Raw genomic sequence first — 23,114 nt, forward strand, 5'->3', positions numbered from 1 at the left:
GATTGAAGCTTTAACTATGTGAGTGATGCTAACACAGACTTTATAAATCTGGAGGCTCACACATGGAGCAGCTGCAGATGATCTCAGACTGTGATGATCTCATGGACAGTTTTGTCAGTTACAGGTGCAAAGTGAGTTAGCTCTAAGTGTCTCGGTGGTTTTCGGGTCATTTTTTGCATTGTGGGATTTATAGCATTTTTAATGCCCTGAACTTTGTCATTAAAGAATAATGCAGACTCATGACACTTGCAGTGTTCTCGCTGAGGGGTTTTGGCTTGGCCGCCATGCTGCGGCCGGTTAGGACGACTTACGCCACGAGGAGAGAGTTTTTCTTTCTTCTTCCGTAGCATTTGCAGTCAAAGTTACGGATTTTCTTTATCCATCCCCAATGCTTTTCCACAAGTGCTGCTCAAAGCCAGGGGCGTGATGCCAGGGGCGTGATGCCAGGGGCGTGATGCCAGGGGCGTGATGCCAGGGGCGTGATGCCAGGGGCGTGATGCCAGGGGCGTGATGCCAGGGGCGTGACGTCAGGGGCGCGATGCCAGGGGCGTGATGCCAGGGGCGTCAGGGGCGTGATGCCAGGGGCGTGATGCTGAATAATAAGTAGCGATGTGTGTCGCAGCTCATTGGCTGACTCAAATAACGAAGCTGCTGGTGCAGTTTTCACGAGCAGGGACCACGCCCGACAGAGAAGCTTAAAACTAGCGTACTTTCACGGCTTAATGTATACTTTTAATGCCACCAATACTGTTATCTGAAACATGGAGTGGCGTCTTCGTGACTCCAACCTGCACAATTTGCAAAAACATGAAAATCACTGTTTAAAAAAAAAAAAACTTGAATACTGTTTTGCGCGAAATCGTCTGGCTCGACTTGCGGTTTTTCAGACGGTCAGTCAGAGATCTAGAGTGTGTCCTCTGCTGTAGGTGGGGCCACTCTGCTGTAGGTGGGGCCACTCTGCTGTAGGTGGGGCCACTCTGCTGTGGGTGGGGCCACTCTGCTGTGGGTGGGGCCACTCTGCTGTAGGTGGGGCCACTCTGCTGTGGGTGGGGCCACTCTGCTGTGGGTGGGGCCACTCTGCTGTGGGTGGGGCCACTCTACTGTGGGTGGGGCCACTCTGCTGTAGGTGGGGCCACTCTGCTGTGGGTGGGGCCACTCTGCTGTGGGTGGGGCCACTCTGCTGTGGGTGGGGCCACTCTGCTGTGGGTGGGGCCCCTCAAGGACAGCATCAAGCTCTTTAGCGTTTCTGTCACAGACATGATCCACATGAACATTGAAATCACCTGTAATGACCAAACCATCAGAGTCTGTGCGACTGAAACGTCTCAGTCAAATCATTAGTGAAACGTTGTCAGAGCTGGAGAGGCTGGTGTGAGACGATGAAGAGAATGAGACTGTTTTGTCCAGTGTTTGAACAGGACACGTTTAATGTCGTTTTATTTATTATAAAATAGTCTATGTCATGTTTGTTTTGTGTTTTACAGCGAGTTTGAACGAGGCTGAGGACGGCTCTGTGGACGGTGAGTTTGTCTTTTAACTCGTGTCTTCCTCTGTCGACGTCCCTGTGTCAGTCCCTGTGTCAGTCCCTGTGTCAGTCCCCGTGTCAGTCCCTGTGTCAGTCCCTGTGTCAGTCCCTGTGTCAGTCCCCGTGTCAGTCCCTGTGTCAGTCCCCGTGTCAGTCCCCGTGTCAGTCCCTGTGTCAGTCCCCGTGTCAGTCCCCGTGTCAGTCCCTGTGTCAGTCCCTGTGTCAGTCCCCGTGTCAGTCCCCGTGTCAGTCCCTGTGTCAGTCCCTGTGTCAGTCCCCGTGTCAGTCCCTGTGTCAGTCCCTGTGTCAGTCCCTGTGTCAGTCCCCGTGTCAGTCCCTGTGTCAGTCCCCGTGTCAGTCCCTGTGTCAGTCCCTGTGTCAGTCCCCGTGTCAGTCCCCGTGTCAGTCCCTGTGTCAGTCCCTGTGTCAGTCCCCGTGTCAGTCCCTGTGTCAGTCCCTGTGTCAGTCCCTGTGTCAGTCCCCGTGTCAGTCCCTGTGTCAGTCCCTGTGTCAGTCCCTGTGTCAGTCCCCGTGTCAGTCCCTGTGTCAGTCCCTGTGTCAGTCCCTGTGTCAGTCCCTGTGTCAGTCCCCGTGTCAGTCCCCGTGTCAGTCCCAGTACTTTCCCATGATTTGCATAAGTATATTCATACTTGTGCTGTAAGTATATTCATACTTGTACTACTTGTACTGTAAGTATATTCATACTTGTACTACTTGTACTGTAAGTATATTCATACTTGTATTGTAAGTATAGTCACATGTTGAGTTGTAACCGTGGCGACCCGTGTGTGCCTCAGTCTTCTCGTTTCCTTCACTGGCTGAAGACTCCTTGATGGAGACTCGACCGCTGCCTAAACAGATCTGGGAGACAAAGGTCTGTCCTTCACAGTCTGTACTTCATAGGACAGTCTCTGAAGTCAGCTCAAGGTTCTTTTGTCTTTCAGGTTCTATCTTTGGCCTCAAGACCTAAATCCTGTGAAGTGCCTGGGATCAAGTAAGACTTTACTCCACAGTCTGTTTAAGTCATGTCCCTGATCAGGACATTCTCTGGACATTTGGACTGTGTCGCTTTCATGTCTGTTGATGCTAATGATGCTCGTGGCTATCACCAGTGTAGCACGTGTCCGTGTGCGGGTGTAGGTTTTGTCCCGGTGTAGGTTTTGTCCTTACGCCAGCACAACGATGCTCGCTGGAGCGGGTCGGGCGCTCGCCACGGGTCGGGCGCTCGCCGCGGGTCGGGCGCTCGCTCCGGGTCGGGCGCTCGCCGCGGGTCGGGCGCTCGCGCTTGCCGCAGACGCTCGCACCGGGTTTAGGGTTAGTTTCTTTTCCCCCTATATCAAAACGGATGGTGGGCCATTTTGATTCATGGTGTCAGGGATGGCAGGGGCGACGTCCCTGAATGTATGAGGCCCCTGGACTGTCAGGTGAATGTACGAGGCCCCTGGACTGTCAGGTGAATGTACGAGGCCCCTGGACTGTCAGGTGAATGTACGAGGCCCCTGGACTGTCAGGTGAATGTACGAGGCCCCTGGACTGTCAGGTGAATGTACGAGGCCCCTGGACTGTCAGGTGAATGTACGAGGCCCCTGGACTGTCAGGTGAATGTACGAGGCCCCTGGACTGTCAGGTGAATGTACGAGGCCCCTGGACTGTCAGGTGAATGTACGAGGCCCCTGGACTGTCAGGTGAATGTACGAGGCCCCTGGACTGTCAGGTGAATGTGCGAGGCCCCTGGACTGTCAGGTGAATGTGCGAGGCCCCTGGACTGTCAGGTGAATGTACGAGGCCCCTGGACTGTCAGGTGAATGTACGAGGCCCCTGGACTGTCAGGTGAATGTACGAGGCCCCTGGACTGTCAGGTGAATGTACGAGGCCCCTGGACTGTCAGGTGAATGTACGAGGCCCCTGGACTGTCAGGTGAATGTACGAGGCCCCTGGACTGTCAGGTGAATGTACGAGGCCCCTGGACTGTCAGGTGAATGTACGAGGCCCCTGGACTGTCAGGTGAATGTACGAGGCCCCTGGACTGTCAGGTGAATGTACGAGGCCCCTGGACTGTCAGGTGAATGTACGAGGCCCCTGGACTGTCAGGTGAATGTACGAGGCCCCTGGACTGTCAGGTGAATGTACGAGGCCCCTGGACTGTCAGGTGAATGTGCGAGGCCCCTGGACTGTCAGGTGAATGTGCGAGGCCCCTGGACTGTCAGGTGAATGTACGAGGCCCCTGGACTGTCAGGTGAATGTACGAGGCCCCTGGACTGTCAGGTGAATGTACGAGGCCCCTGGACTGTCAGGTGAATGTACGAGGCCCCTGGACTGTCAGGTGAATGTACGAGGCCCCTGGACTGTCAGGTGAATGTACGAGGCCCCTGGACTGTCAGGTGAATGTACGAGGCCCCTGGACTGTCAGGTGAATGTACGAGGCCCCTGGACTGTCAGGTGAATGTACGAGGCCCCTGGACTGTCAGGTGAATGTACGAGGCCCCTGGACTGTCAGGTGAATGTACGAGGCCCCTGGACTGTCAGGTGAATGTACGAGGCCCCTGGACTGTCAGGTGAATGTACGAGGCCCCTGGACTGTCAGGTGAATGTACGAGGCCCCTGGACTGTCAGGTGAATGTACGAGGCCCCTGGACTGTCAGGTGAATGTACGAGGCCCCTGGACTGTCAGGTGAATGTACGAGGCCCCTGGACTGTCAGGTGAATGTACGAGGCCCCTGGACTGTCAGGTGAATGTACGAGGCCCCTGGACTGTCAGGTGAATGTACGAGGCCCCTGGACTGTCAGGTGAATGTACGAGGCCCCTGGACTGTCAGGTGAATGTACGAGGCCCCTGGACTGTCAGGTGAATGTACGAGGCCCCTGGACTGTCAGGTGAATGTACGAGGCCCCTGGACTGTCAGGTGAATGTACGAGGCCCCTGGACTGTCAGGTGAATGTACGAGGCCCCTGGACTGTCAGGTGAATGTACGAGGCCCCTGGACTGTCAGGTGAATGTACGAGGCCCCTGGACTGTCAGGTGAATGTACGAGGCCCCTGGACTGTCAGGTGAATGTACGAGGCCCCTGGACTGTCAGGTGAATGTACGAGGCCCCTGGACTGTCAGGTGAATGTACGAGGCCCCTGGACTGTCAGGTGAATGTACGAGGCCCCTGGACTGTCAGGTGAATGTACGAGGCCCCTGGACTGTCAGGTGAATGTACGAGGCCCCTGGACTGTCAGGTGAATGTACGAGGCCCCTGGACTGTCAGGTGAATGTACGAGGCCCCTGGACTGTCAGGTGAATGTACGAGGCCCCTGGACTGTCAGGTGAATGTACGAGGCCCCTGGACTGTCAGGTGAATGTACGAGGCCCCTGGACTGTCAGGTGAATGTACGAGGCCCCTGGACTGTCAGGTGAATGTACGAGGCCCCTGGACTGTCAGGTGAATGTACGAGGCCCCTGGACTGTCAGGTGAATGTACGAGGCCCCTGGACTGTCAGGTGAATGTACGAGGCCCCTGGACTGTCAGGTGAATGTACGAGGCCCCTGGACTGTCAGGTGAATGTACGAGGCCCCTGGACTGTCAGGTGAATGTACGAGGCCCCTGGACTGTCAGGTGAATGTACGAGGCCCCTGGACTGTCAGGTGAATGTACGAGGCCCCTGGACTGTCAGGTGAATGTACGAGGCCCCTGGACTGTCAGGTGAATGTACGAGGCCCCTGGACTGTCAGGTGAATGTACGAGGCCCCTGGACTGTCAGGTGAATGTACGAGGCCCCTGGACTGTCAGGTGAATGTACGAGGCCCCTGGACTGTCAGGTGAATGTACGAGGCCCCTGGACTGTCAGGTGAATGTACGAGGCCCCTGGACTGTCAGGTGAATGTACGAGGCCCCTGGACTGTCAGGTGAATGTACGAGGCCCCTGGACTGTCAGGTGAATGTACGAGGCCCCTGGACTGTCAGGTGAATGTACGAGGCCCCTGGACTGTCAGGTGAATGTACGAGGCCCCTGGACTGTCAGGTGAATGTACGAGGCCCCTGGACTGTCAGGTGAATGTACGAGGCCCCTGGACTGTCAGGTGAATGTACGAGGCCCCTGGACTGTCAGGTGAATGTACGAGGCCCCTGGACTGTCAGGTGAATGTACGAGGCCCCTGGACTGTCAGGTGAATGTACGAGGCCCCTGGACTGTCAGGTGAATGTACGAGGCCCCTGGACTGTCAGGTGAATGTACGAGGCCCCTGGACTGTCAGGTGAATGTACGAGGCCCCTGGACTGTCAGGTGAATGTACGAGGCCCCTGGACTGTCAGGTGAATGTACGAGGCCCCTGGACTGTCAGGTGAATGTACGAGGCCCCTGGACTGTCAGGTGAATGTACGAGGCCCCTGGACTGTCAGGTGAATGTACGAGGCCCCTGGACTGTCAGGTGAATGTACGAGGCCCCTGGACTGTCAGGTGAATGTACGAGGCCCCTGGACTGTCAGGTGAATGTACGAGGCCCCTGGACTGTCAGGTGAATGTACGAGGCCCCTGGACTGTCAGGTGAATGTACGAGGCCCCTGGACTGTCAGGTGAATGTACGAGGCCCCTGGACTGTCAGGTGAATGTACGAGGCCCCTGGACTGTCAGGTGAATGTACGAGGCCCCTGGACTGTCAGGTGAATGTACGAGGCCCCTGGACTGTCAGGTGAATGTACGAGGCCCCTGGACTGTCAGGTGAATGTACGAGGCCCCTGGACTGTCAGGTGAATGTACGAGGCCCCTGGACTGTCAGGTGAATGTACGAGGCCCCTGGACTGTCAGGTGAATGTACGAGGCCCCTGGACTGTCAGGTGAATGTACGAGGCCCCTGGACTGTCAGGTGAATGTACGAGGCCCCTGGACTGTCAGGTGAATGTACGAGGCCCCTGGACTGTCAGGTGAATGTACGAGGCCCCTGGACTGTCAGGTGAATGTACGAGGCCCCTGGACTGTCAGGTGAATGTACGAGGCCCCTGGACTGTCAGGTGAATGTACGAGGCCCCTGGACTGTCAGGTGAATGTACGAGGCCCCTGGACTGTCAGGTGAATGTACGAGGCCCCTGGACTGTCAGGTGAATGTACGAGGCCCCTGGACTGTCAGGTGAATGTACGAGGCCCCTGGACTGTCAGGTGAATGTACGAGGCCCCTGGACTGTCAGGTGAATGTACGAGGCCCCTGGACTGTCAGGTGAATGTACGAGGCCCCTGGACTGTCAGGTGAATGTACGAGGCCCCTGGACTGTCAGGTGAATGTACGAGGCCCCTGGACTGTCAGGTGAATGTACGAGGCCCCTGGACTGTCAGGTGAATGTACGAGGCCCCTGGACTGTCAGGTGAATGTACGAGGCCCCTGGACTGTCAGGTGAATGTACGAGGCCCCTGGACTGTCAGGTGAATGTACGAGGCCCCTGGACTGTCAGGTGAATGTACGAGGCCCCTGGACTGTCAGGTGAATGTACGAGGCCCCTGGACTGTCAGGTGAATGTACGAGGCCCCTGGACTGTCAGGTGAATGTACGAGGCCCCTGGACTGTCAGGTGAATGTACGAGGCCCCTGGACTGTCAGGTGAATGTACGAGGCCCCTGGACTGTCAGGTGAATGTACGAGGCCCCTGGACTGTCAGGTGAATGTACGAGGCCCCTGGACTGGAATTACTTTTATGTCACAAAGAACTCTTCTTCTTTTACTAAAACTGTGACTGTTTTGTCTTCAGTATTTTCCCGTCTCCGGACCAGAACATGAGCGTGGCCCAGTACCAGCCGTGTCTGGGTTCTGGACTGGGTTCTGGACTGGGTTCTGGACTGGGTTCTGGACTGGGTTCTGGACTGGGTTCTGGACTGGGTTCCGGTCTAAACCCGGCTCTGAACACTGGAGGTTCTCTCCCAGATCTGACCTCGCTGCACTTTCCATCTCCTCTTTGGCCGGCCCTCGACTCTGAGGAGAACTACAGCCACCAGCACCTGCCACACGCCATGATGCAGATGGGTAAGAACCAGGTCTTAACCAGGTCCTAACCAGGTCCTAACCAGGTCCTAACCAGGCCTAAACCAGGTCCTAACCAGGTCTTAACCAGGTCCTAACCAGGTCCTAACCAGGCCTAAACCAGGTCCTAACCAGGTCCTAACCAGGCCTAAACCAGGAGTAAACCAGGTTGCTTATGTCCTCAGGTTTGTCGTCATCCCTCAGTAACCCTTCGCTCTGCTCATCTCCACGACGACGCCCCACACCAATCAGCCCTCTGACTTTGTCGCCGGAGCAACGGAGAGGAGCCCCACCCCTTTTACAGGTAACCGGCCCCTCCCCCAGGTCTAAACCAGGACTAAACCAGGACTAAACCAGGACTGAACCAGGACTAAACCAGGACTAAACCAGGACTGAACCAGGACTAAACCAGGACTAAACCAGGTCTAAACCAGGTCTAAACCAGGACTAAACCAGGACTGAACCAGGACTAAACCAGGACTAAACCAGGACTAAACCAGGACTAAACCAGGACTAAACCAGGACTGAACCAGGACTAAACCAGGACTAAACCAGGTCTAAACCAGGTCTAAACCAGGACTAAACCAGGACTGAACCAGGACTAAACCAGGACTAAACCAGGACTAAACCAGGTCTAAACCAGGACTAAACCAGGACTAAACCAGGACTGAACCAGGACTAAACCAGGACTAAACCAGGTCTAAACCAGGTCTAAACCAGGACTAAACCAGGACTGAACCAGGACTAAACCAGGACTAAACCAGGACTAAACCAGGACTAAACCAGGACTAAACCAGGTCTAAACCAGGACTAAACCAGGACTGAACCAGGACTAAACCAGGACTAAACCAGGTCTAAACCAGGACTAAACCAGGACTAAACCAGGACTAAACCAGGACTAAACCAGGACTAAACCAGGTCTAAACCAGGACTAAACCAGGACTAAACCAGGTCTAAACCAGGACTAAACCGGGTCTTAGCCTGTTACCACCCACCTGTCCGCCGGCGAGCAAAGATTATTTTCTCAACAAAACAAATATGTCATTGATTTACATTGAATAATTTGCCCCAAGAAGCAATTGCCAATAGTTTGTGAGAAATCAAATCAAATCAAATCAAATCAATTTATTTTTGTAAGGCCCAAAATCACAACAACAGTTGCCTCTGAGGGCCACAGGGAGAAATGAATCAACAATGTCTGTGGTGGCGATGGAGTCAGACAATGTCTGTGGTGGCGAGGGACGATGTCCCAGGGTCCTCTGTCCTTAGACTCTCCTTCTGCAGGAAAAACTACAAAAAAAAAAACCTCTTTGGGAAAAAAGCGTAGAAACCTGGAGGAGTTCCAGTGAAGGAGAGATCCCACTCTCACAGACGGACAGACGGACACGAGGGAGACTGGAGCTGGACCCACTCTTCAGGCAGAAGAGGGACCGTCTGAGTCGAGCTGGACCCACTCTTCAGGCAGAAGAGGGACCGTCTGAGTCGAGCTGGACCCACTCTTCAGGCAGAAGAGGGACCGTCTGAGTCGAGCTGGACCCACTCTTCAGGCAGAAGAGGGACCGTCCACACAGGGCAGGGACCACTTCACCAGGGGAGGGGCATCTGGGTCCACAGGTCCTCAGGAGTGAGAGAAAGAAAAGAAGGCGGTGAACAGTTTGCAAGTGGAATCAAAAAATAAATATTGTTTGATAGCATAAGTAGTCAGAAGAAGAAGAGGATAGTGCTCAAGCTGTCATACTTCCCCCAGCACAGTTACTCCTAGGGCAGCGTAGCTGAAGCTGTGGGTTTATCTTTCTGTTCCTAACTACTCTGAACATAAGCGATTTCGAAGAGGAACGTTTTAAGCCTGGACTTAAATGAAGAAAGTCTCAACTTTGACAAACTCTTGTCCTGTTTGTGTTTATGACGGAGGAAACGGCTTTAATTCTGTTCATTCTTGTCTCAGTTTGTCCATAAAGAACATGAACAACAATATACACTTGTATTTTTACTGAAGTTTTCACATTTCCAGATATTGTCAAGTAAACTAAGTTTTCTTCGTTTCTCGCCAGACGAGAATGCGCTTGTCCGGCACATTTCTCCGTCCATAACAAATGACCTGTTTGACCTATAAGATAATGTTGGATATCCTTCGGTTCTTCAGACTGTTTCCTACAGAATGAGACCATCCACACATTTTTCTGTCCACGGGTTTGTTTGCTACAGCCTCCGCAAAAAAAAATGCACCGCTTGTGACGCACATGGATTCCACTGTTTACATCTAAATAGCGCCGCATGCTAGCGACGTAGCAGACTTTGATTGACATATTATTCTAGCCAATAAGAATAGCTTTAAAAAGAGGGGCGGGACAAAGGCCTTATTGACACAGAATCTTCTGTATTTGTTGAATATTTCTGTCATAGCAGGAGTAAGTATGCCTTCGGCATGGGCTAGTTCACTGTACTTGCCAGGGGAGACGGGGCACCCGCATGTTTGGTCAGACAGTTGCAACGCTGCCTTTGGCAGCGTTGCGGGAGCAATAGGCCCTCCGCCCTGCTGGGGCTCGGCAAAAACAATATAGCCGTTTCCACTATAACAACAAATTATACATCGTTTGAAAGCTCTAAGCCTTCCCGATGCCGCCATGGGGTGGAATCATCATTATGAGTCACTCCCTTTCCCGTCGGGATGCCCCGCCCACTCCCCATAGACTTCCATTGATTTGAGCAGATACAAGCATGACCCATGCCTGCGGCATGGATTCTCGCGTACAGGACGATGCCAGGAGGGTTTTTGGAGGAATGCAGCGCTTCTGTTGTCAACAATGAGTGAATGGACTACGCCCATTCACTCATTTTGGACTATTTCTTTTATAGCAGGAGTAAGTATGCATGATCCATGCCTTCGGCATGGGCTAGTTCACTTTGTGTTTTTGGCCCTCTATACAGTAATAATGTTTATATGAACTGAACATTCAGGAGATGGAACGTATTCCTGAGACACTTAGAGCAAATGAGTGCTTTATAAGCCTCCTCCACTCACGCACGCCTCGTGCAGACTAATTAGTAGTAGGAAAATGGAACATTACCGTTGTAAACGGGCGAAGCCCGTGCAAAAGTGCGCACTAAACGAGCACTTTACATTGGGATGACGACCGCGGGGTCAAATAGTTGCAACACTGGCCCTCCGCCCTGCTGGGGCCCTAAATATTATAATTTTTTTTTAACCTCTATGTGAAATTCATGGTAAACTCATATTGACACATTTTCACATTCATTGTTTTTAGCAGTTATAATAGTATTAGTGGTTCTACAAAACATCAACATGTATGTTTTATGATCATAAAGGAGCTAAAACTGTAATAAAACAGTTTGGCCCATATTTGGATCACTTGAATATACTTTTTGATACAAAAAGGTCAAAGCACCAAAATGCTTCTGTTCTAGAGATGTGAAACTGTACACAGTTGTTGTCATGACAACAGCATGTGCAGTGAACAGCATAAACACAATGAAGTCTGTCTTTAGGACCTTTACAAATGGACAATATTCAGACGAGACTAAAAAAAGGATGTTTTGTTCATGTTTGTGCTTCTGTAGTGTGAGTTCTGAAGCCCTGACAGTGTGACATGTGCACATCTGCAGAAACTAGAAGGCCTAAGCTTTCCCATGATGCATCACACTCACATGTGGAACGTAACATCCTCTTTAAGAAGCAATGACTTTGGGTCTGACCTTTGTGCACAGGACCAAAGAGGTGGATGGAAACAGGTTAACCTTGTCTTACCCGGGACTAAACCAGGCTCTGGTTCTGATCATGTCTCTTGTCTTTCAGGGGCCTCCTCTGGACCCCTCCATGCCCCGAGAGCCGCCCCCACCCTACCCCCATTACCCACAGTCCCACAGTGCAGCAGGACAGCATGCTCAGTCTCCTCTGAACAGCCCTATCCTGCAGGGGGCGCTACTGCAGAGCCCCAGCAGCCAGAACCACCAGATCATGCACCATCAGACCCAGAACCAGCAGACCCAGAACCATCAGACCCAGAACCAGCAGACCCAGAACCATCAGACCCAGAACCAGCAGGTCCAGAACCAGCAGGTCCAGAACCATCAGACCCAGAACCACCAGGTCCAGAACCACCAGGTCCAGAACCATCAGGCCCAGAACCATCAGACCCAGAACCACCAGGTCCAGAACCATCAGGCCCAGAACCAGCAGGTCCAGAACCAGCAGGTCCAGAACCAGCAGGCCCAGAACCAGCAGGCCCAGAACCACCAGGCCCAGAACCAGCAGGTCCAGAACCAGCAGGTCCAGAACCAGCAGGCCCAGAACCACCAGGCCCAGAACCAGCAGGTCCAGAACCAGCAGGTCCAGAACCAGCAGGCCCAGAACCATCAGACCCAGAACCATCAGGTACTCCTCCTCCGCAGGTCGCTCACAGCTCGGGTTGTGTCTGGTCCGGGTCTAAACTCTGCCTCTTTCAGAACATGTCTGTGTTCAGCTCTGACTCGTTTATGGAGCCACAGTTTGGACCCAACAAAAGTCTCAACTTTCAGGTGAGTCCTCTGACCTTTTAACCTTTTAACCTTCCTCTGACCTTCCTCTGACCTTTTGACTTTCCTCTGAACGTTTTTTGGCCCTTTCTTAAGGCCCGTTCACACCGCCGTGTCAAAGCGTCTACTTTACGTTCTAAGTCTATGTAGACGCGCGTTTTGGGCGTTTTTGTGGCACGAATCGGCACAGCAGCCAATCAGAGCTGACGCTCCAGTCACATGCTGCACGACCCGGAAGAAGAGCCAAAACCAAAAGCTCCAGACGCAGCTCCTGAACCCCACCTGCTCTGAACACTTACTCCACCTGCTCTGAACACTTACTCCACCTGCTCTGAACACTTACTCCACCTGCTCTGAACACTTACTCCACCTGCTCTGAACACTTACTCCACCTGCTCTGAACACTTACTCCACCTGCTCTGAACACTTACTCCACCTGCTCTGAACACTTACTCCACCTGCTCTGAACACTTACTCCACCTGCTCTGAACACTTACTCCACCTGCTCTGAACACTTACTCCACCTGCTCTGAACACTTACTCCACCTGCTCTGAACACTTACTCCACCTGCTCTGAACACTTACTCCACCTGCTCTGAACACTTACTCCACCTGCTCTGAACACTTACTCCACCTGCTCTGAACACTTACTCCACCTGCTCTGAACACTTACTCCACCTGCTCTGAACACTTACTCCACCTGCTCTGAACACTTACTCCACCTGCTCTGAACACTTACTCCACCTGCTCTGAACACTTACTCCACCTGCTCTGAACACTTACTCCACCTGCTCTGAACACTTACTCCACCTGCTCTGAACACTTACCCCACCTGCTCTGAACACTTACCCCACCTGCTCTGAACACTTACTCCACCTGCTCTGAACACTTACTCCACCTGCTCTGAACACTTACTCCACCTGCTCTGAACACTTACTCCACCTGCTCTGAACACTTACTCCACCTGCTCTGAACACTTACTCCACCTGCTCTGAACACTTACTCCACCTGCTCTGAACACTTACTCCACCTGCTCTGAACACTTACTCCACCTGCTCTGAACACTTACTCCACCTGCTCTGAACACTTACTCCACCTGCTCTGAACACTTACTCCACCTGCTCTGAACACTTACCCCACCTGCTCTGAACACTTACTCCACCTGCTCTGAACACTTACTCCACCTGCTCTGAACACTTACTCCACCTGCTCTGAACACTTACTCCACCTGCTCTGAACACTTACTCCACCTGCTCTGAACACTTACCCCACCTGCTCTGAACACTTACCCCACCTGCTCTGAACACTTACCCCACCTGCTCTGAACACTTACCCCACCTGCTCTGAACACTTACCCCACCTGCTCTGAACACTTACTCCACCTGCTCTGAACACTTACTCCACCTGCTCTGAACACTTACTCCACCTGCTCTGAACACTTACTCCACCTGCTCTGAACACTTACTCCACCTGCTCTGAACACTTACTCCACCTGCTCTGAACACTTACTCCACCTGCTCTGAACACTTACTCCACCTGCTCTGAACACTTACTCCACCTGCTCTGAACACTTACTCCACCTGCTCTGAACACTTACTCCACCTGCTCTGAACACTTACCCCACCTGCTCTGAACACTTACCCCACCTGCTCTGAACACTTACTCCACCTGCTCTGAACACTTACTCCACCTGCTCTGAACACTTACTCCACCTGCTCTGAACACTTACCCCACCTGCTCTGAACACTTACTCCACCTGCTCTGAACACTTACTCCACCTGCTCTGAACACTTACCCCACCTGCTCTGAACACTTACCCCACCTGCTCTGAACACTTACTCCACCTGCTCTGAACACTTACTCCACCTGCTCTGAACACTTACTCCACCTGCTCTGAACACTTACTCCACCTGCTCTGAACACTTACCCCACCTGCTCTGAACACTTACCCCACCTGCTTTGAACACTTACTCCACCTGCTCTGAACACTTACTCCACCTGCTCTGAACACTTACCCCACCTGCTCTGAACACTTACTCCACCTGCTCTGAACACTTACTCCACCTGCTCTGAACACTTACCCCACCTGCTCTGAACACTTACCCCACCTGCTCTGAACACTTACTCCACCTGCTCTGAACACTTACCCCACCTGCTCTGAACACTTACCCCACCTGCTCTGAACACTTACTCCACCTGCTCTGAACACTTACCCCACCTGCTCTGAACACTTACTCCACCTGCTCTGAACACTTACCCCACCTGCTCTGAACACTTACTCCACCTGCTCTGAACACTTACCCCACCTGCTCTGAACACTTACCCCACCTGCTCTGAACACTTACTCCACCTGCTCTGAACACTTACCCCACCTGCTCTGAACACTTACTCCACCTGCTCTGAACACTTACTCCACCTGCTCTGAACACTTACTCCACCTGCTCTGAACACTTACTCCACCTGCTCTGAACACTTACTCCACCTGCTCTGAACACTTACCCCACCTGCTCTGAACACTTACCCCACCTGCTCTGAACACTTACTCCACCTGCTCTGAACACTTACTCCACCTGCTCTGAACACTTACTCCACCTGCTCTGAACACTTACTCCACCTGCTCTGAACACTTACTCCACCTGCTCTGAACACTTACTCCACCTGCTCTGAACACTTACCCCACCTGCTCTGAACACTTACCCCACCTGCTCTGAACACTTACCCCACCTGCTCTGAACACTTACTCCACCTGCTCTGAACACTTACTCCACCTGCTCTGAACACTTACTCCACCTGCTCTGAACACTTACTCCACCTGCTCTGAACACTTACCCCACCTGCTCTGAACACTTACTCCACCTGCTCTGAACACTTACTCCACCTGCTCTGAACACTTACTCCACCTGCTCTGAACACTTACTCCACCTGCTCTGAACACTTACTCCACCTGCTCTGAACACTTACCCCACCTGCTCTGAACACTTACCCCACCTGCTCTGAACACTTACCCCACCTGCTCTGAACACTTACTCCACCTGCTCTGAACACTTACTCCACCTGCTCTGAACACTTACCCCACCTGCTCTGAACACTTACCCCACCTGCTCTGAACACTTACCCCACCTGCTCTGAACACTTACCCCACCTGCTCTGAACACTTACCCCACCTGCTCTGAACACTTACTCCACCTGCTCTGAACACTTACCCCACCTGCTCTGAACACTTACCCCACCTGCTCTGCCATGAGGCTTCAGTGAGGCGCTCAGGAGAGGTGGTGTCGTCATGGCGATGAGGGTGGTGTCGTCATGGCGATGAGGTGTCGTCAGGGTGATGAGGGTGGTGCCGTCATGGTGATGGGTGGTGTCGTCATGGTGATGGGTGATGTCGTCATGGCGATAAGGAAGGTGTCGTCATGGCGATGAGGGTGGTGTCGTCATGGCGATGAGGGTGGTGTCGTCATGGTGATGAGGGCGGTGTCGTCATTGTGATGAGGGTGATGAGGGTGGTGTCGTCATGGTGATGAGGGTGGTGTCGTCATGGTGATGAGGTGTCGTCATGGTGATGAGGAAGGTGTCGTCATGGCGATGAGGGTGGTGTCGTCATTGTGATGAGGGTGATGAGGGTGGTGTCGTCATGGTGATGAGGGTGATGAGGGTGGTGTCGTCATGGGGATGAGGGTGGTGTCGTCATGGTGATGAGGGTGATGAGGGCGGTGTCGTCATGGGGATGAGGGCGTTGTCGTCATGGTGATGAGGGTGATGAGGGTGGTGTCGTCATGGGGATGAGGGTGGTGTCGTCATGGTGATGAGGGTGATGAGGGTGGTGTCGTCATGGGGATGAGGGTGGTGTCGTCATGGGGATGAGGGTGGTGTCGTCATGGGGATGAGGGTGGTGTCGTCATGGGGATGAGGTGCAGCAGTTTGTCACAGAGAGAAGAGCAGGGGAGAAAGTACACAGCCCTGTGGAGCTCCAGTGCTGATGGTCCCAGTGTCTGAGACGTTCTTCTCCAGCTGCACACACGGCCTCCATCAGGAAGTTAGTGCTCCACCTGCAGGTGGAGTCAGGCAGGTTGAGCTGGGAGAGCTTGTCCTGGAGCAGAGCAGGAGGTGGTGTTGATCCTGGTGGAGGTGAGAAGGTGAAGCTCAGATTGTGAGTGTTGTGTGTTTCAGGAGAACTTCAGTTTCCTGGACAGAGTCAGAGAAAACTTTTCTTTCGATCCTTCGTCGTCATCACTTTTCTACAGCCCCGCCTCTCAGCTTGGTCTCCATGGAAACACATCCTCCTTCCAAATGAGCCAGGGCTCGACCAGACCCACCATGCTGTTCCCCCAGGCAACACTGCCCGACATCGTCCTCACAGGTCACATCACACACCCCACTGTGACTCTCTGTGACTCTGTGACTCTGTGACTCTGTGACTCTCTGTGACTCTGTGACTCTGTGACTCTCTGTGACTCTGTGACTCTCTGTGACTCTGTGACTCTGTGACTCTGTGACTCTGTGACTCTGTGACTCTCTGTGACTCTGTGACTCTCTGTGACTCTGTGACTCTCTGTGACTCTGTGACTCTCTGTGACTCTGTGACTCTGTGACTCTGTGACTCTCTGTGACTCTGTGACTCTGTGACTCTGTGACTCTCTGTGACTCTGTGACTCTGTGACTCTCTGTGACTCTGTGACTCTCTGTGACTCTGTGACTCTCTGTGACTCTCTGTGACTCTGTGACTCTCTGTGACTCTGTGACTCTGTGACTCTCTGTGACTCTGTGACTCTGTGACTCTCTGTGACTCTGTGACTCTCTGTGACTCTCTGTGACTCTCTGTGACTCTGTGACTCTGTGACTCTCTGTGACTCTCTGTGACTCTCTGTGACTCTCTGTGACTCTCTGTGACTCTGTGACTCTCTGTGACTCTCTGTGACTCTGTGACTCTCTGTGACTCTCTGTGACTCTCTGTGACTCTCTGTGACTCTCTGTGACTCTCTGTGACTCTGTGACTCTCTGTGACTCTGTGACTCTCTGTGACTCTCTGTGACTCTGTGACTCTCTGTGACTCTGTGACTCTGTGTGACTCTCTGTGACTCTGTGACTCTGTGACTCTGTGACTCTCTGTGACTCTCTGTGACTCTGTGACTCTCTGTGACTCTGTGACTCTCTGTGACTCTGTGACTCTGTGACTCTGTGACTCTGTGACTCTCTGTGACTCTGTGACTCTGTGACTCTCTGTGACTCTCTGTGACTCTGTGACTCTCTGTGACTCTGTGACTCTGTGACTCTCTGTGACTCTGTGACTCTGTGACTCTCTGTGACTCTGTGACTCTCTGTGACTCTGTGACTCTCTGTGACTCTGTGACTCTGTGACTCTGTGACTCTCTGTGACTCTGTGACTCTGTGACTCTGTGACTCTCTGTGACTCTGTGACTCTCTGTGACTCTGTGACTCTGACTCTGTGACTCTCTGTGACTCTGTGACTCTCTGTGACTCTGTGACTCTGTGACTCTCTGTGACTCTGTGACTCTGTGACTCTCTGTGACTCTGTGACTCTGTGACTCTCTGTGACTCTCTGTGACTCTCTGTGACTCTGTGACTCTGTGACTCTCTGTGACTCTGTGACTCTCTGTGACTCTCTGTGACTCTGTGACTCTCTGTGACTCTGTGACTCTCTGTGACTCTGTGACTCTGTGACTCTGTGACTCTCTGTGACTCTGTGACTCTGTGACTCTGTGACTCTCTGTGACTCTCTGTGACTCTGTGACTCTCTGTGACTCTCTGTGACTCTGTGACTCTGTGACTCTCTGTGACTCTCTGTGACTCTGTGACTCTCTGTGACTCTCTGTGACTCTCTGTGACTCTGTGACTCTCTGTGACTCTCTGTGACTCTGTGACTCTCTGTGACTCTGTGACTCTCTGTGACTCTGTGACTCTGTGACTCTCTGTGACTCTGTGACTCTCTGTGACTCTCTGTGACTCTGTGACTCTCTGTGACTCTGTGACTCTCTGTGACTCTCTGTGACTCTGTGACTCTCTGTGACTCTCTGTGACTCTGTGACTCTCTGTGACTCTGTGACTCTCTGTGACTCTCTGTGACTCTGTGACTCTGTGACTCTGTGTGACTCTCTGTGACTCTGTGACTCTGTGACTCTCTGTGACTCTGTGACTCTCTGTGACTCTCTGTGACTCTCTGTGACTCTCTGTGACTCTCTGTGACTCTCTGTGACTCTCTGTGACTCTCTGTGACTCTGTGACTCTCTGTGACTCTGTGACTCTCTGTGACTCTCTGTGACTCTGTGACTCTCTGTGACTCTGTGACTCTCTGTGACTCTCTGTGACTCTCTGTGACTCTGTGACTCTCTGTGACTCTCTGTGACTCTCTGTGACTCTGTGACTCTGTGACTCTCTGTGACTCTGTGACTCTCTGTGACTCTCTGTGACTCTGTGACTCTCTGTGACTCTGTGACTCTGTGTGACTCTCTGTGACTCTGTGACTCTGTGACTCTGTGACTCTCTGTGACTCTGTGACTCTCTGTGACTCTGTGACTCTGTGACTCTCTGTGACTCTGTGACTCTGTGACTCTGTGACTCTCTGTGACTCTCTGTGACTCTGTGACTCTCTGTGACTCTGTGACTCTCTGTGACTCTGTGACTCTCTGTGACTCTGTGACTCTGTGACTCTGTGACTCTGTGACTCTCTGTGACTCTCTGTGACTCTGTGACTCTCTGTGACTCTGTGACTCTCTGTGACTCTCTGTGACTCTGTGACTCTCTGTGACTCTGTGACTCTCTGTGACTCTGTGACTCTCTGTGACTCTGTGACTCTCTGTGACTCTGTGACTCTCTGTGACTCTCTGTGACTCTGTGACTCTCTGTGACTCTCTGTGACTCTGTGACTCTCTGTGACTCTGTGACTCTCTGTGACTCTCTGTGACTCTGTGACTCTGTGACTCTGTGTGACTCTCTGTGACTCTGTGACTCTGTGACTCTCTGTGACTCTGTGACTCTCTGTGACTCTCTGTGACTCTCTGTGACTCTGTGACTCTCTGTGACTCTCTGTGACTCTCTGTGACTCTGTGACTCTCTGTGACTCTCTGTGACTCTGTGACTCTCTGTGACTCTCTGTGACTCTGTGACTCTGTGACTCTCTGTGACTCTCTGTGACTCTCTGTGACTCTGTGACTCTCTGTGACTCTCTGTGACTCTCTGTGACTCTGTGACTCTGTGACTCTCTGTGACTCTGTGACTCTCTGTGACTCTCTGTGACTCTGTGACTCTCTGTGACTCTGTGACTCTGTGTGACTCTCTGTGACTCTGTGACTCTGTGACTCTGTGACTCTCTGTGACTCTGTGACTCTCTGTGACTCTGTGACTCTCTGTGACTCTGTGACTCTGTGACTCTGTGACTCTCTGTGACTCTCTGTGACTCTGTGACTCTCTGTGACTCTGTGACTCTCTGTGACTCTGTGACTCTCTGTGACTCTGTGACTCTGTGACTCTGTGACTCTGTGACTCTCTGTGACTCTGTGACTCTCTGTGACTCTGTGACTCTGTGACTCTCTGTGACTCTGTGACTCTCTGTGACTCTGTGACTCTCTGTGACTCTGTGACTCTCTGTGACTCTGTGACTCTGTGACTCTGTGACTCTCTGTGACTCTGTGACTCTCTGTGACTCTGTGACTCTGTGACTCTCTGTGACTCTGTGACTCTGTGACTCTGCCTCAGACTCGGAGCATGTTGTCACTTGTGTGTTTTTGCTTCTCAGACTCTGGAGGTTTTTCTCTGGAGGACGAGCTCAGGATCGAACCTCTGACTCTGGACGGACTGAGCATGCTCAGTGACCCCGAGCTGGTGCTGCCTGACCCCGCCGTCGAGGAGTCTTTCCGCAGCGACCGACTCTGAGGCCCCGAGGTCCCACTATGAGGCCCCGAGGTCCCACTATGAGGCCCCGAGGTCCCACTATGAGGCCCCGAGGTCCCACTATGAGGCCCCGAGGTCCCACTATGAGGCCCTGAGGTCCCACTATGAGGCCCTGAGGTCCCACTGTGAGGTCCCACTATGAGGCCCTGAGGTCCCACTGTGAGGTCCCACTGTGAGGCCCTGAGGTCCCACTATGAGGCCCTGAGGTCCCACTGTGAGGTCCCACTGTGAGGCCCTGAGGTCCCACTGTGAGGCCCTGAGGTCCCACTGTGAGGTCCCACTATGAGGCCCTGAGGTCCCACTGTGAGGCCCTGAGGTCCCACTATGAGGCCCTGAGGTCCCACTGTGAGGTCCCACTGTGAGGCCCTGAGGTCCCACTATGAGGCCCTGAGGTCCCACTGTGAGGCCCTGAGGTCCCACTGTGAGGTCCCACTGTGAGGCCCTGAGGTCCCACTATGAGGCCCTGAGGTCCCACTGTGAGGTCCCACTGTGAGGCCCTGAGGTCCCACTGTGAGGCCCTGAGGTCCCACTGTGAGGTCCCACTGTGAGGCCCTGAGGTCCCACTGTGAGGTCCCACTGTGAGGCCCTGAGGTCCCACTGTGAGGCCCCACTGTGAGGCCCTGAGGTCCCACTGTGAGGTCCCACTATGAGGCCCTGAGGTCCCACTGTGAGGCCCTGAGGTCCCACTGTGAGGTCCCACTGTGAGGCCCTGAGGTCCCACTGTGAGGTCCCACTGTGAGGCCCTGAGGTCCCACTGTGAGGCCCCACTGTGAGGCCCTGAGGTCCCACTGTGAGGTCCCACTGTGAGGCCCTGAGGTCCCACTGTGAGGCCCCACTGTGAGGCCCTGAGGTCCCACTGTGAGGTCCCACTATGAGGCCCTGAGGTCCCACTGTGAGGCCCTGAGGTCCCACTGTGAGGTCCCACTGTGAGGCCCTGAGGTCCCACTGTGAGGCCCCACTGTGAGGCCCTGAGGTCCCACTGTGAGGTCCCACTGTGAGGCCCTGAGGTCCCACTATGAGGCCCTGAGGTCCCACTATGAGGTCCCACTGTGAGGCCCTGAGGTCCCACTGTGAGGTCCCACTATGAGGCCCTGAGGTCCCACTGTGAGGCCCTGAGGTCCCACTGTGAGGCCCCACTGTGAGGCCCTGAGGTCCCACTGTGAGGTCCCACTGTGAGGCCCTGAGGTCCCACTGTGAGGCCCCACTGTGAGGCCCTGAGGTCCCACTGTGAGGTCCCACTATGAGGCCCTGAGGTCCCACTGTGAGGCCCTGAGGTCCCACTGTGAGGTCCCACTGTGAGGCCCTGAGGTCCCACTGTGAGGCCCTGAGGTCCCACTGTGAGGTCCCACTGTGAGGCCCTGAGGTCCCACTGTGAGGTCCCACTGTGAGGCCCTGAGGTCCCACTATGAGGCCCTGAGGTCCCACTATGAGGTCCCACTGTGAGGTCCCACTGTGAGGCCCTGAGGTCCCACTATGAGGTCCCACTGTGAGGTCCCACTGTGAGGCCCTGAGGTCCCACTATGAGGTCCCACTGTGAGGCCCTGAGGTCCCACTGTGAGGCCCTGAGGTCCCACTGTGAGGCCCTGAGGTCCCACTGTGAGGTCCCACTGTGAGGCCCTGAGGTCCCACTATGAGGCCCTGAGGTCCCACTGTGAGGCCCTGAGGTCCCACTGTGAGGCCCTGAGGTCCCACTGTGAGGTCCCACTGTGAGGCCCTGAGGTCCCACTATGAGGCCCTGAGGTCCCACTGTGAGGCCCTGAGGTCCCACTGTGAGGCCCTGAGGTCCCACTGTGAGGTCCCACTATGAGGCCCTGAGGTCCCACTGTGAGGCCCTGAGGTCCCACTGTGAGGCCCTGAGGTCCCACTGTGAGGTCCCACTGTGAGGCCCTGAGGTCCCGCACAGACTGGAACATGAGACTCTTTTATACGTCACTGTCATTTTCATAAATGTATTTTTGAAGTTTCACATTTGGGACAAATGTGAATGTTTTATATTAATAATGTTCATGATGTTTATGTTTATGACAATTGACTAAACCATTTACTGATAATGAACAAAACATTATGTTTCACTGTTTTATGAGTTTATTATTTTAACTACGTTTCCCACAATGCACCTCTGTATATTTCTGTATTTAGAGCTTTTTGTTTTGTACAATAAACTTTATTCTTCAACTTTTTTTCAAGTTTATTGATTTAGTCAGATTCTCTTCCTTTTCTCTGATTGGCTGATGAGCTGCACCTGCTGCAGGTCACCTAGACCAGGACTAGACCAGGACTAGACCAGGACTAGACCAGGACTAAACCAGGACTAAACCAGGTCTAAACCAGGACTAGACCAGGACTAGACCAGGACTAGACCAGGACTAAACCAGGACTAAACCAGGTCTAAACCAGGACTAGACCAGGACTAGACCAGGACTAGACCAGGACTAAACCAGGACTAAACCAGGTCTAAACCAGGACTAGACCAGGACTAGACCAGGACTAGACCAGGACTAGACCAGGACTAAACCAGGACTAAACCAGGACTAAACCAGGACTAGACCAGGACTAGACCAGGACTAGACCAGGACTAGACCAGGACTAAACCAGGACTAGACCAGGACTAGACCAGGATGAGTCTCCTGCTCCGGGCCGGGGCCCGGCTCCTGGACCAGGGTCAGGTCCCACGTTTAAGTCCAATTTAGTCCAAACTTTTATCAAATTTGTCCATTTTCAAATTTAGTCTAAATGTAATTTTTTCCGTTTGGCTGATGTCTGTTCCTATCTCAGTCCTTGATCGTTGGTGATGGACTTTATTCCTCCTGCAAAAGTACATTCTAAAGTACATTCTAAAGTACAGTCTAAAGTACATTCTAAAGTACAGTCTAAAGTACAGTCTAAAGTACAGTCTAAAGTACAGTCTAAAGTACAGTCTAAAGTACATTCTAAAGTACAGTCTAAAGTACAGTCTAAAGTACAGTCTAAAGTACAGTCTAAAGTACAGTCTAAAGTACAGTCTAAAGTACATTCTAAAGTACATTCTAAAGTACAGTCTAAAGTACATTCTAAAGTACAGTCTAAAGTACAGTCTAAAGTACATTCTAAAGTACATTCTAAAGTACAGTCTAAAGTACATTCTAAAGTACAGTCTAAAGTACATTCTAAAGTACAGTCTAAA

General features: G+C 52.8%; 1 protein-coding gene across 3 annotated transcripts in view; it reads left to right on the forward strand.

Annotated features, from left to right (window-relative positions):
- LOC140350601 (CREB-regulated transcription coactivator 3-like) overlaps nt 1–20,040 on the forward strand; it is a 53,533-nt gene extending 33,493 nt beyond the window's left edge. Inside the window, exons 7-15 of one of the 3 annotated variants that reach the window (XM_072436166.1) lie at nt 1,485–1,520; nt 2,323–2,399; nt 2,470–2,519; nt 7,245–7,516; nt 7,699–7,817; nt 11,328–11,906; nt 11,978–12,049; nt 16,217–16,403; nt 19,797–20,040. In XM_072436166.1, the coding sequence (XP_072292267.1) occupies nt 1,485–1,520; nt 2,323–2,399; nt 2,470–2,519; nt 7,245–7,516; nt 7,699–7,817; nt 11,328–11,906; nt 11,978–12,049; nt 16,217–16,403; nt 19,797–19,933 (1,529 nt within the window). In that variant the 3' untranslated portion in view covers nt 19,934–20,040. Of the gene's footprint in view, nt 1–1,484; nt 1,521–2,322; nt 2,400–2,469; nt 2,520–7,244; nt 7,517–7,698; nt 7,818–11,327; nt 11,907–11,977; nt 12,050–16,213; nt 16,404–19,796 lie in introns of all 3 variants that reach the window. The other 2 variants (XM_072436165.1, XM_072436167.1) reach the window with 2 other exon arrangements.
- Nucleotides 20,041–23,114: the final 3,074 nt, after the last annotated feature.

Source organism: Eucyclogobius newberryi, unplaced genomic scaffold (genome assembly GCF_026437365.1).
Source record: "Eucyclogobius newberryi isolate DKJ021-1_F unplaced genomic scaffold, fEucNew1.0.hap1 SCAF_75, whole genome shotgun sequence".
Classification (NCBI taxonomy): Eukaryota; Metazoa; Chordata; class Actinopteri; order Gobiiformes; family Gobiidae; genus Eucyclogobius; species Eucyclogobius newberryi.